Source organism: Gasterosteus aculeatus, chromosome 9 (assembly GCF_964276395.1).
Source record: "Gasterosteus aculeatus chromosome 9, fGasAcu3.hap1.1, whole genome shotgun sequence".
Taxonomy (NCBI): Eukaryota; Metazoa; Chordata; class Actinopteri; order Perciformes; family Gasterosteidae; genus Gasterosteus; species Gasterosteus aculeatus.
In genome coordinates this window covers 11,120,591-11,135,134 of record NC_135696.1, presented here as the reverse complement: position 1 = coordinate 11,135,134, position 14,544 = coordinate 11,120,591, and the positions used below count along the sequence as shown (strand labels likewise).

General features: G+C 44.6%; 1 protein-coding gene across 7 annotated transcripts; it reads right to left on the bottom strand.

The window, feature by feature from the left end:
- Positions 1 to 290: 290 nt before the first annotated feature.
- On the bottom strand, positions 291 to 14,333 carry elf2b (E74-like factor 2b (ets domain transcription factor)). 7 transcript variants are annotated; one of them, XM_078080554.1, is made up of 11 exons: positions 14,054 to 14,238; positions 12,441 to 12,488; positions 8,195 to 8,328; positions 7,800 to 8,046; positions 4,363 to 4,476; positions 4,099 to 4,260; positions 3,627 to 3,713; positions 3,296 to 3,491; positions 2,791 to 3,189; positions 2,501 to 2,672; positions 291 to 2,113 (listed from the first exon to the last, which is right to left on the bottom strand). In XM_078080554.1, exons 3-11 carry the CDS (start codon positions 8,270 to 8,272, stop codon positions 1,523 to 1,525), a joined length of 2,046 nt encoding a protein of 681 aa, XP_077936680.1. In that variant the 5' UTR covers positions 8,273 to 8,328; positions 12,441 to 12,488; positions 14,054 to 14,238; the 3' UTR covers positions 291 to 1,522. The 7 variants fall into 7 exon arrangements, with proteins under 7 accessions (XP_077936680.1, XP_077936681.1, XP_077936679.1 ...); XM_078080555.1 differs by having other exon boundaries at positions 14,024 to 14,188; XM_078080553.1 differs by lacking the exon at positions 14,054 to 14,238 and adding an exon at positions 11,569 to 11,912 and having other exon boundaries at positions 12,441 to 12,483.
- Positions 14,334 to 14,544: the final 211 nt, after the last annotated feature.

Below are 14,544 nucleotides of genomic sequence, written 5' to 3'. Positions count from 1 at the left end.
AAAAAGCCATGGGTTAAAAATGCAATGTAAGTCGCTTTGGATAAAAGTCAGCTAAATGACCTGTAATGTAATTTTAAGGGAGTTATGGTAAAACTGTTTTGTGCATGCAAACAGTATTTAAAGTGCACTTTGAAAGCTGTGTTTACTGCAACACACCATGACGATCTAGTGTAAGAAGTGTAATCATTCGACGGGTCAACCCATAACAGGATTTGTCTCCCCAAAATCTGATTTCTCCGACCTCACCCATTAAATATATTACATAAAACCTCAAAACAGACAGACAGCAGTTGGTATTCAAATGTCTTTATATTTCAGTAAAATCTACATTAATACACTTTGAAACAAGAATACAAACAAAATAGAATATACTTCAAATGTTGAATATAGAAACAGTCCAGTCCGAACAAAACATCTTCAGATAAAAAAATAATGAAATGTGGTGGCAGTAACTGTGCTAACTCACCCTTTGTTGCAAGTAAAGTGACCTCGGATCCACAGTGGTTTGATATTTTTTGCAGCGTTTTGCAAATTAAAATATTGATTCAATTAAGTATTGGTTTGAGTTCACATTCCTATTTGAATTTTATAATCAAGACTTTGCAGCGAGCACCAGCTCTGAGTCGCAATCTTTTGCATTTGAATATTTAGTTGTGAAAAAAGCCGAGATAAAATAGTGAAACAGCCAAAATCCCGTAGTCAAATATGTCAAATTCCTTCCTTCCCGACATTTGAAGACTGCAAAAACAATCTGGCCACTGATCTTTTCCAATCTATAGGAGGGTTTCATAGCTCAATAAGTGACAGTGGAATTAATAATACAATGTTAGTTCATCTAGTTTCAATAATACTGTGCTTGGTACAAGGTATCAAAACACAAAAATAAATTTCAATTTATTGTTCAGACAAATGAAAATGAAAGTCAATATTTAAATCTAAGGTTGTTAACTTTAGCTCCGTAAATAGTAGAGATATATATACATACAGGTGTATGTATATATCAATCGAAATATGTACATACATGACCATTATCTTCCTGATATCAGAAAGATAACAGAAAATAACAGAAACAAAGTGGCTGGTTTAAACATCTGATGTGGCAAAACTATCAAATAAAATAGTCTAGACCAGTTTAATTACACGCCCGTTGTGTATTTCTCTTTCATTTTGGCTGGTTGTCATTTTGTAGTGTTTCTGTTGTATTCAAGGATTTTTTTCCTTTTCCCGGGTTTGAGTCAGCGATGGCAATCAATTTAGAAAGCATGAATTGTAGTGATCAATGTTGGTCCCTTTACCTTTCAAAAGAAGCCTCCAGAGTCTCGTGCGTCTTCCCGTGAGCTCCATACACGACACTCGGAGAGGTTTCAGTGTGGCTCTGAGGATCGGCTGGGATCAGTAAAGTTAAAGTGGCCACAAGGAAGCTGTGAAAACAAGTTCAGGACTAAAAATAGTCTTTTTAAAGTCTCACAGACTGCTGCTGGTTATTACGTAAAACGCGACAGACGTTATTAAAGTGGGCATTTCAACACTCTGCCTCGTCGCTCTTTATCGTCTTGTCAGGTGTTTCCAGATTGACGACCACCTCAGCGTCCGATTGCGAGGTCTGGACCGTTTTGCGGTTCACCTGGTTCTGCTGGACAGCCACCTGCACCGTTTGGACCTGGACTCCCGCTGCCTTCAGCTTCTCCATTGAGACTCTCCCGGTTCCCGGGGCTCCGATCAGCAGCTCGGAGCCGTTAAAGACGCCGCTTATGATCTGAGGGTGGGCCGACACCGTCTGACTTGCCGTCGATACGGTTACCACCCCCGGCCCGCTGCCCGGCTGGGACACCACCAGAGTCTGTTGCTGCGCCTGTGTCGGCACAGTGAGTCTCATCACTTGCGTTCCCGCGGCGACGTTGACCGGTGCCAGAGCACGCACCGTCAAGGGGTTCCGGAGGAGGCTGATACCCGCTGGGGAGCTGCCGACGCCGGGCTTGTTTGAGCCCGTTGATGTTTGGTACTGAGCCAGCTGGTGGGCCGGGATGGTGATGATCTTGGCCAACTGGACAGTGATCTTTTCTCCGTTCTCAGCTGTGGCCGGCACCATGGTGGGGATGGTCTGGATCATTACCTACCCCGAAAAAGAAAAAAAAATCCACCACATTGTTAACTACAAACAAAGATTACACAAAAAACTATCATTTGATTTATAATCCCCTACAGGACCAGATGGAACGCACTTCCTATATTTTACAACTAGGAAGGTACAATGGAATCTGTTGTGTTGTTTTGCATTTCCCAGCAGCAATAGTTCCTGATAAAATAATCAATGTAACAAGGACACGGATAAGATGCACAAAATGGATGAAGGAATTAATTAAATCAACAATTATTCACTCAATTTTGCTCAAATGTACAGTTGCACATGAGCTTCTTAGCTGCCACGGAGGAACAGATACCACATGTGCATATGATATGCAAAAGCACTTCAATTCAATGAGTTTCCACGTATCCACACCTTCTGTTGAGAGTTGGCGTTACCAGCCGCACCAATGGCAGAAGTGTTGGTGAGGAGGGTGCTGTGGCCGGCTGCACACGTTATTCCCGCCGGCTGCTGCACAGCAACAGTGGAGATCTTCTGACCCAGTGAGGTCACGACTACAGGCACCTGCATCGCCACGCGCACCGTCCTGTAGACAAGACGTAAGAAAGCAAACGTCAGAAGTCAATACTTGCCGTTGGGAAAAGGTGCGGCCGCTTGCATCAGCACTGCAGAGATGAGAAACCCTTAATCGGCGGGGGTCTAACCTGGGCCCAGTGGAGGTTCGGATGATGGCCGTATGAGCTTGCTGATTCCCATCAAATCCTCCAGGAACCGACACTATCCTCGACATCCCTGCCACCATCGCCGCGCCACCTGCCGCCCCCGTTTTGCTGGCGACGGTACCATGGGCCGCGTTGGCCCGGTTCCCGCCCCGCAGAATGTTGGGCTTCTTGGAGGACGACAGCTCCGTCTCATGCAGCAGCACGTCTGATGGAGGCGACACGCGCCCGTGGGACACGACCTCCGAGCCGACCCCGTCGTCGGGACTGGGCACGTCTGCCTTGTCATCGTCGATGATGACGATGTTTTTGGGCATGTCTTTGAACTGGTAAACCAGCCGCTGGCCCTCCACCTTGGCCAGGATGCCGCGCTGGTAGTAATATCTGAGGAAAGAGAGATCATCAGGAACTACGACGCTGCTTCCAAAAAAAACACGATGAACGCAAAAAGAAAATCTACAGCACAGACACACACACACACACAGCTGACCTGAGTGCCCGTCCCATGGTCTCATAGTTCATGTCTGGTTTGTTCTTATGTTTCCCCCACAGCTTGGACACGGCCTTCGAGTCGACCAGTTTGAAGATGCCCTTCTCCCGCTGAGTCCACTTGATGTACCTGGGACAGGTGTTTTTGTCCTGGAGGAGGTCCAACAGGAACTCCCAAAGGAAGGTGGTGCACCCCGCTGGAAAAGGAGCCAATTTGATGGGATGCTAAGACGTAGCCTATACTTATCTGGTGATTTGCAAATTATCATGGCAATTGACACATGCCCAAATAACTGTTTGCCGTTAAGCGTAAAATGATTGCCATTTTGTACCTTTCCCTTCTCTTGGTTTCTTCTTGATGCCGAGGTCCAGTGAGCCGTTGGAAATAGATGACTGATGTGTCTTTGGCTTCCGTCCAGCTTTAAACAAGGAACATTTTCACATAAGACTTTAGCATTGTCTTTAAATGCTGAATCCTCGACTTGTGAGCTCAAGTTTAGACCAGATGGAAACACTTCCATTAGATGGTGCTTTCAGAAAACACAACAACTGTAATTAGGAGTCTAGATTTAGGTTTGAGGTCTGTGAGGTTGCGCTTAATCACAGAGCCCACAGATGTTCCCAATTTAAAACTGCCCTTTTCTAAAATAAGCTGATGGTAAGTCCTCAACTGTATTAAAGACAATTTTAATACATATGTATGCAGCTTTCTACAGCTTTGGAGTATTTGGGGTTCACTTTCCTCAGTTGGAAGATAAAAGAAAGCGTCTCTGTAAACTAAAGCTATGAGACATCTCTGCTTACCTCGACTCTTCCTGACTGGTTCAAGCAGAGTGACCATCTCCTCATCCTCCTCCTCGCAGCACCCCTCAGTCGAGATCTCCACCTCTGTCTCTGTAATCATGTCGGGACGCATTGCCGCGTGGAGGAAGTCGGGTGTCGTCATGTAAGGAGGGATAAAAGCTTCTGGATGGCGGAATGAAAGATCAGACATTAAAGTGTTTGAAGTGTAACCATTTGTAAAGCTTTTTTTCGGGGGGGGGGGTATAATTAGTTAGTGTGTTTTACCTGGGCTACGGTCTCCTCTGAGGCTGGAAGGTGAATCCATGCGTAGCAGCGCCTCTGCAGCCTCAAACGTCTTGTCGGAGCAGTGAACATTGGTGCCGTGGACAGAAGCCTCCACTGAAACGCACACACACTTGATTAGTAAATAGTTGAGGAAAAATAAAAAGTTACTGGTCAAAACAGTGGAAAACATTTATTGTATGAGATATTTGGTCCTTCATTCAAAGGGCAAAGAATACGATGCACCTACATTAACGGTTAGCTTAGTTATATCCAAATAGGGAGAGAAAATGTAATACTACCTCCAACAGTTTATCACCTCAGACACACAGTTAACACAGTGCTGCATATGCAGCACACACAGTATGCAACTACATGGCACCCCCTAGTGAAAAGAAAATGCATTCGGCTAATTTATGTAAACAACTAATTCACACTGATCCAGGCACAGTATGTTAAAAGTTCATGTAAAATGCTGCTTAAATAGAAGACGGGATTCACACTGAAGGAAATGGTCCGTCGCCCCATCTGGGACCCTGAGAAAGAACCCGGGGGAACCTGCTGTCGGTGTCAATCACCGGTGGGAAACACGAGACCCCGTAACACCCTGCCCTGTCCATGTTTGGCTTTCTCACTGCATAGGGGAGAAATGGACTATCTTTAGAGTGTCCCACTCATTCAAGTCCCTCTCACAAACAAACAGGACGTGCTGGCAGCCGCCACAGCAGAGACTCTATAGCTTACCGAGCAGTCCTTAAAACCAGGCAGCCATTGTGTAATAACACCCTAAAAAAGGTGGGGACGCCAGAAAGCTATTTAACTACATAGATATCGATCTATTCTGTTCGAATGTCAGGATTTGTATTTGTAGTTAATTATTGAGTATTAAAAAAAATAATTGTGTGACAAATGCACTTCATATTTTGGTATAATATATCATATAGAATTGAGGGAAATGCCTATTGTGAGCCTATTCAATAATGTAACGGCGCCAAGAATAGCAGCATCTCTGACAAAAAGTAGTGCGGGCCGTGATGACTTCCGTGTTTACAGTCCTCATTATTTCCCTCCAGTTCTCTTCGAAGAGGCTCACTAATCCTCCTGTCACTCAACAACCGCCTCACCTTCTATTGGATCATTTCCCGGTTTACAGCCCTCCCCCGGCTCAAAATGATTGGATTGCTGCTGACGCTAAAGACAAGCGCACACGCGATTGGACTAAATAGAAAGTCAATCAACAACATACCCCGCCCTCTCCGCGCACAATGCTTCCGCCATTGAAACGGGACAAAAAATACTTTGAAAATTGCTAGAAACCAAGGGAAACGACGCGGGGTTTAGATAGCGCGCAGCACATTAACATTAATTGTTAACTTTCGAGTGATACACATTTGTTTACTTGCAGGTCAGTATGGTTGAAGCAACACTTGACACAACCACAGGGAAGAAAGCGAGTGAGCCACCCCACGCTTCAAACTGACTGTACAACCCGACAACGGAAACCAGAACACATTAAACATCGTAACCTCCAACATTTTGATTCGTGTAAAATCTGCAAATAACTCCATAGACATAATTACATCCGATGTTTATTACTTTTAATGTATAATGTGCAATTAGTAAGGGACAATGTGTGACAAACTACTGCCCACAAACGGAAAAACCTAAAAAAAAAAAAAGAACCAGAGATGTTTAAAATATTTATACTACAGGCGATATTTGTGTGTAGTAGTAAAAATAGTAGTAAAAAATAACACCCACACGTCCTTCCGACTCAGACAGCGTGGCAAAGACGTAGGAAAGACAACATCTTTTCACTTCCTGGTTGTGCAGGGTCGCTCTGCAAATTGTCATTCTCATTAATGTTGCCGTGGTAACAAAATGCTACAACATGCAAAGCCCCCCTCGTGCAAATAACGATCGGTTTGTGCAAAGCGGCAAGCACTGCGAAAGTTTTTCACCCCTTAAACCGAGTCCGGTAAACCACGTAGCAACGCCATGCAGGTTGCTACCAAGGTGATCACTTCCTGATTGCCCTCCTCCATTACTTCACCACACTACTCAGTTGACTGAAGCGCAGCGGACGGTGGTAAAACACCACCATTATGTTACCGTAAGCTCCCGGGTCGAATGAATAAGTACATGAAGATACGTTACCGGCTCGGATGAGTAAATCGAGCTGGTTCGCGTGCCCCTCATGCTGCGAAGTCGCCATGTTTTCCCCTTGCTGCAGATTCACATTGACTTCTCACTGAATTGTATAGGAAGCTACTAGCTCGTATCCCTCCGCTGCGAATAGGAAATCTCCTCGAATTCGACGAGACACGCTTGGCCGGCCCGAAATGTATCCCTCCGCGGCCAACACAGGAAATCCTTGCGTCGCCCTCCCTTCCACTTGCGTAGTTACTACGTAACGTAACGCTGAACCGTGATAACCGTTTTTGAAATAAACTCAGAAACAAACAAATCTACAAAAAAAAAATACACATTTTCAGTTTGCCCAGGGAATTGACAAAAGGTTTACATTTCAACATGATAAGATTGTAAATAATTGAATTAAGTTAAAAAAACAAAACTACTGCTACGTTAAATAACTGACTAAATGCCTGCTGCTCTGTTTGAAGTTTATATTCAAATTACTTTCCACCATGTGTTTTTAAACAAGTAGTATATTACAGCATAGGTCATTATCATTATCATTTTGATTTTATTTAATTACTTATTTTCAAACTTCATTTCCTGACAAGCACAGTATACAGACCATTTATCTGCTAAATTAATCACTTCATGGCTTGAGACACCATATTTTATATTTGTACCCAGGCTTAAAAATGCAATATGTATATATCTGAATAAATGCATCTCTCTTTAGTTAAAAAAAAACGTTTGACTCAGCCCGTCAGTCGGTTTCATATTTATGATTAGTGCACTGGATTGGACACGATTCCCAATCAATAAAGGGTTGGAGATGTAATACCATGACGGTTCATAAAAAGGTTACTGTGAGAAGTACCCAGGAGGTGGCAGTGTGTGAACACAGAGGACTGAGACTCTCACAACCTACTTTAACAGACTTTTTTCACACTGGTGCCAGAAAAAGAATCATATGAGAAACATGGTGCATTTCAGCCCAACTACAACAACAGTAGCAGCACTTTGTAAACGATGGATTTATGAATGACCACGGACACACCACAAAAACAAAATACATTAGAGAAGATACTTTTCAAGATTTGGGCCTCTGGACCAAATGTATCTCGTTTGGCAAGCTGGACACGATACGGACACAACTGTAGTTGTCACATTACCAAAATGCAATGCGTGTTATGTGTTGCAAAAGAGACCATATCATGCATTGACCTAGAGTGCCAAAATGAACATCACGATGGTACCATTAAGTGATTTTTTTTCCATAAATAAAAGTCAAATTGATGTCTCACCTGCCTCCCCTTCTGTCTCCACTTCCTGCTCATCACCAACGTCCTGCATCAGGTAGGCCTCGTCGTTATATACGAACGCCTGGGCTGGGTAACCTCGCTCATCGGCCAGTCTGGCGCCGGGCACCTCCTCTACTATGACCGCAGGGTAGTTGTCCTCCTCCTCCCTTTCCTGTGCTTCATCAAAATCCTCCTCGGCTTCACACTCGCCTTCCAGGTCTCCCTCGAACTCCAAGTCACACTCGGCCTCCTGCAGGTTGGAGGAAAACACAGCAGGCGCGTCCAAAAGAGAATCAACAAGAGTACATTACAACATACAGGGGAAAAAAAAAAAAAAAGAGGACGGAAGACTTGTGTGAACCTGCGTGAAGTGTTACTCTTGCTCGTGTTTGACCCACCTGCTGGGAGTCCTCCTCTTCGGCTGTGACATATTCCACCACCGTCCCACCAGAGTCGACCAGCAGCACCGAGGTCATGACTCATGCTCCTCGGGGCTCCTCGTCTGGTGCGCCCGTTGGGTAAGTGAAGGCCCCTGGAGAGAGAAAACGTACTCGATAAATCAAACTTAGTTTAAACACGATGAAGTCTCCGGTGCAGATTCAAAGAGTCCAAAAATAATTTGATGGTTTGTTGGATGACAACGGATGTCACACCGTTGGCCTGTGTTATCCCTGTTTTATGTCCTTGCTGACCACCTACACCTCAATGGTTGTTCTCTAGCGAGGGTCAGATGAAAACTGCCAAACGGTTAGAAACACAGCGTCTGATTGGTCGACAGACCCAACTCAAGACATCAGGAATTGCTAGTAGGCAGCTAATAGCAACCTGTTTTCAACACTGAAATGATGATGAATAATCACAGGAGACATTGGTTTTATCATTATGGATTTCTTTCACATGAAAGGAATCGCCTCGGAGCTCTCAACAAAGCAGCATAACTGTTTGCTTTTTCAGTAATTAAAGTAATTATTTCCCAAACACCTTACCTGATTTTGACCTAAAGCCTACGATTTATATTAGTGTAGTTGTATTTTATAGCATAGTAAAGCTACGGGCCGCAGCTATAGTTGCTATCCTAAAAGTTTAATGTTAAGTTTACTATAATAAAGGCTTTGCTCAAACTGAAACACCAGAACAATTCTTATAACAACCACACCCTACTCTGTCCGTCGCAAGTGTAAACTCAAATCCAGGGATCAGTTCCATCTCTTTCCTCCTAACTTGGGCTTGCAGGAAGTGCCTGTCCGCTATTACGGGAAGCATTCATCTGGGAGAGAGACAAGTAGGTCCCTCAAACATGCACACAGTGTCTAATGGGAGCTCTGGGAGTGGCAGACGGGAGCCATGGAAACGGTTGCTAAGAACCACGAGACCCTCTGTCCTTGTTTTGTGCGGCTCTGCAGGGTGACAACACGACGTAAGACAAAGCGAGTGCACAACTGTGGAGAGGCTGATAGTTGTACAAACTGCCTGACGCCATTTTCAACCGATGCTCCACATACTCTGACTTTGCTACGTTTTTATAGAGTGGACTTGGCCGCTGATCTCTTTCAAATGTTGTCCTTCCAACTTCATCCCTCCTGGGAAAAAGGAGCCTATGTTGGACTATTATAAGACAGATATTCTAGTAAGGAGGGTGGTGTCAGCATGGAAAAAAGTGTGTTTGTCCGCTCTTACGCGCGTGACGATACAAACTCTATCACAGCTGGATTTAATACAGATGATGTCAGAAAGAAAAGGCCTGTTCCGTACTGGTTCATCCACTGTGGGAGCTCCTCCTCGATGCTACTGGAACAACATTTAAAGTTACATTTACGCCGCATTCAAACTCATGGTCAGAAATAGTGTTGAAAGTGAAATGGTAATTTCTTTAAAATACCAGCTGTAAAGGTTACATCTAACTGGTCTCCATAGTATGTACGGAGGTAAGCTAAGCAGCCTTGTGTCAGAATAAAACACATCTTACATTTGAGCTACAATGATGTTCTCTACATGGATTATCAACTCTTGAGGAACTTTAAGATAAATCTAAAGTGTTCTCCTTTGAAAGCAAGACATCTGACGACGTTAAAAAGTCAGTCAGAGAGAACGTTTTTACTGTAAGTTTACTTAATTATATCAGTCGCTACCTTTGTCGGAAATTAAGCACCATTGGTTTGGAAATTACTACTAATTTCAATTGTGAACCTACTGCAAACCTGCCATGTTGGTCAGTGGAAAACATAAAAAATGCCCTGCGACTTCTGTTTTTCAAACAGACTCAATGCCTGAAAAAGTCCCTCATTCCTATTTTTCACTCTGTTACATCCAAGCAGCCAGAAACCGTTTGGCCTTTTTCGCTGTGTTGATGTCACTTTATCTGACACTTTCTTTTTTACATCAACAAGGATGTAAAACAAACTATATTCTTCTCATCAACCACAGCACATCTCCCCACTTCTAGGACGGCTCACCGTCTGCTTAAAGATAATCCCACGCAAAATTCTTCAAATTCCTCTGTAGACACAAAGACAGTTTTCCAAAGAAAAAAGTAATGCATTTTAAAATAGCCATAAAACACCTCTAGCGACGTGTTTATAGATGTTGGATTACTTAACGGCTGCCTAATCGATGAGTCTCTGTCACTGACACCAACGTGCCATCGGCTCAGATGGGAATCCTCTGTTTAATGATTCAACCACAAAGAGCAGACGTTCCTCCACAGAGCAGCACATGTTCTGTTTTGGAGATGAAAGGTGAATGCACTTGCACCCTGCATGCGACGGTATTTGTCCAATAACCATGAGACACATGGACAGGCCTGCCAGCAGAGCATCTAACCGCCGTGTGGGGGAATTACAGTAATTACTTTTTACAAACAGTTTCATATTCTGAGAGTGAACTGACTGCCTCCGATATGCATTTCTTGGTTTGAATGTTTCATAATTCACCCACTGTTCTGTGCAAAGACATTTGGCACAGAAACGGGTTAACCAAATGAAGGTGTGTGTGTGCACACACGCTGCATTATACAATGTTACTGCAGTTAGACTGACAAAAGCTACTATGTAAACTCACGGCAGGGCTGCACATTGGGACACTTTGGGGTTTGTAATCCATGCAGCCGTCTGAATCATTTCATGAGAAAGTCAGAGAGAGAAGAACAGAACAATCAGGCAATAAAACGACAGTGTATACGGCAATAACCTCCAAGATATGGAAAACATCAACCTAATCCAACCCTCATACAACCGGTGAAATACAATTTGGGGTCACATGGAACATGAAACACGCAGACGGCAGCAAAGAATCCAAAACTGGTCAAGCACATGCATGGACACGAATGAACACGAACACAAGCACACACACACACACACACACGAGCGCACACCCATCCGCACACTCTGTTGAGTCTCTCGAGCAGGATATTCAGGTCGAATTGACTCAAACAAGTAATACAGGAACTGCAGGACGACTCTGAACATGTGGTGGCCTTGTGGCTTCTGAGCTCAAATGTGCAAATCACATTGCAACGGACTCTTCAATTCAGAAAAAACAAATAAGTGTTTTTAATAAAGGTCAGACGTCCCCGTGGCATGCTGCTATTCAAGGAACTGAATGCTATGACATGAAAGTCATTCTGAATAAGAGCTAAAGATACAGGTCTCACTCTATAAGTACAATTCAGTTCACTTCTAACCTTTGATACCAGGATGGAAGCACATGAGTAGATCAATTATTTTACAGACCCCGAACAAACACATCAAAAAGGAGGAGAACCGTCTAAACTTGCCTTGCCATAGAAAAGTGGACGCCGGTCAAAACGCAGCCTGGCATCTTTACTCGGCTGCCGTTTTACAATCCAGTGAGCAGCGAGGACAAAGACAGAATGAGAGCGGTGAGAGAAGACAGGAGGGCCGGTTCGGCTGCCGTCTCCCTCCCTGCCGGCCCGTGACCGTCTCCCACGTCTCCTCTCGGCCTGACGTCCATCCAGCCGGCCGGCCATCTCCTCTCTCAGCGGGCATCGTGCTCGCTGTCCGCCTGTTCTCTGGGTGGAAGGAAACTCGCAGAGCGAGTCAGCACTTCTCAGACCGCCCCGAGCTCTGAGATCACATGACGACTTCCCCCCCCTCCCTCCTCCGCACACACACACACACACACACACACAGTCACATGATCTTTCAACAACAGAGCTTTTGTTCCAAGTATCTGGGGCTGCGGTTAAAGATACAACGCCCTGCCTTGTGCCCCGCCCTCCACCATTAAACACAGACACAGTGATAACACTGAGGGCTAATACATGGCCAGCATGACCTCAGGATTTACTTCACCTACATCCAACACACACACCAGCTCTAGTTTGAGTTATAGTTACAGATTCAGTTTGCTATCACTTAAAGAACATATCAAGGATTAGAGGATTTATGTCTCAACAAGCTTTGGAGAAATGCTTTTATCTTCTTTTTATCAGTCGACTCGAGCGCCGTTACGGTGTTTTCACATGTCTGTGAAAGGCCAGAGAGCCACAGCTGATCCAGAACGCTGCAGCTCGAGGCCTCACAAGGACCAGGGAACCACATTTCTGCAGTCTGAGGTCTTTACACTGGCTTCCTCTCCAACAAAGAATTGACTTCAGGGAAGATTACATTTCTGATCTGCTGATACCTTGTGAAGCATCCCGAGCCCTCAGGTGGTCTGGCACTGGTCTGCGTTCTGTTCCCAGAGTCAAAACAAAACATGGACAAAACATTTTCTGCTCCACATCTCTGAGACAAAGTACAAGAAAGCTGCTGGTGATGAAAATATGGAAGACGTTTCTGTTTGCTGACCACTTTAATTGACCGTTCCTGCATTTAGGAATTTTAGTACTCTTAAACTAACATTGCAAATGTTAATCTATTTTTAGTTTTCTAACCGTAAAACCTTTTTATCTATTAAATACCTTTCAGAGCTGGTCTTACTTCAAAACTTCTTTTGGCAGAAGTGCCAATAGAAATTAGCAGCTCTGCATGTCCAAATAAAGACGCGACGACCAAAATGACATAATAGGACTTACAGAAAGAGATAATAAAATAATAACTATGGGTAGTCTATAAATGACCGCTCACGATTTGGCCCCATTCCAGAACATTCAGCAGGAACCTTCAGACAGAAACTGTTTGCCTTGACTGCAGGTCACACCAGCCGAGCAAAATGCCCGCTGGTCAATCATTTGCCAGAACGAATTACAGACCCTTGAGCAAAGCTCTCACCAGGTCCACGTACCTGGTGAAGGACACATCAGTACCTCCACACACACGATCGAAAGCGGGTATAAAAGCATAACGAGACCGGAACAAAGAAAAGTAGAGTACTGCGCTGCACGAGGACACAACGCGATGCCGACTTAGTGACATCGAACAGAGACAGGTGGCAGCGGTCAGGACAAACTATGTTTGTTGACTTCCCCCATATTGAAAATTACACTTTTCAGGTAAATCTTTAAAGTGGTTATTATCTATTTACATTTTTCAACAAGCTGACAAAACTGAAAGAACCATCAACAAAGTATGTCCCTGTTGAACGGCCTTAGGCCGTTTTAAAAGTAGAAAAACAGTCCAAACTTTCCTTGCCAGAGAAAAATATCAGTTTCTCGATGTCCTGGTTGGCAACGATTAACATCTAGCAGCCAGACCGCTCCTGATTTAACTCACCTGCACACACACACACACACACACACACACACACACACACACACCTGTGTCAGTTTCTTTACAAAACTATATGCAAATGTCCAGATGTCCTGAATTCCACGGACATTTCACCATCTTGACCAGCATCGATGGCCTGGTTCTCATAGTTTCAGTGTTGACGCAAAGCTTGTCTGCTTTAGGTCTCTGACACATAACGAGCGGCTGCATCATCAAAGTCGACCAAGATCACACAGTCGATATTATCAAAGACAACTGCTGTCGGTCACGTTCAGCGAGTCAACGGGGTCCCCCGCTGCGATGATACCGTGGAGTAATGATTAGCAAACTCTTGCATCACTTAGTTGTGGTTTATAGATTAATATTCAGAGTTGCTCATTAAATCACGTGCGATCAGATTTGCATTTGAATATCCGTCGTTTTTGAGAGCGCGTCGCACACGACAAGCGACCCGATAGGAGACGGAACCTGGACGTGGCTAACGTTAGCTCGCTTAGTTAGCATCGTTAGAACAACAAGCCGTGAGAAGCAACAACAACAAAAACAACAACAACAAACCATGTGGCTAACGCGGGTCCGCTCGCTCACCGTGAGGTGCTTCTCGTCGCCTCCTCGGCGGAAAACAACAACTTCACGTTAAGTTCGCGAGCGGGAGACTTGGCGGCGCGTCTGCGTGACGTCCAGTGAAGCCGACGGGCTGCTAACGGCACCGGGAGCCGCCCTGACGTTGCCGTTCGCGGTTTGTTTCCATGGCGAGGAGCCCCGCGGGAAGCGAGCCGGGGGGCGCAGGAGGGTGAATGCACGCGGGGGGGGGCGGGGCTCCTCCGCTGACGGAGACCGACTCGCCTGTCAGTCACTTGTTTAGGGGAATTACATCTGTGACGTCACGCCGGGCAATAAACATCCAGAGCTCACCAGATTAGACTCCATCAGTTCGGTTTTATTGGTGTATTTGTTAAGTTTTTTATTTTTTTATTTGAGGAATAAAAACAAAGAACATAAACATAAATCTGGTCCTGATCCGTTGGTTTTAAAAGCTCATCAATGGGCCGTTTCAGGACAACGAAGATGGTCACTAA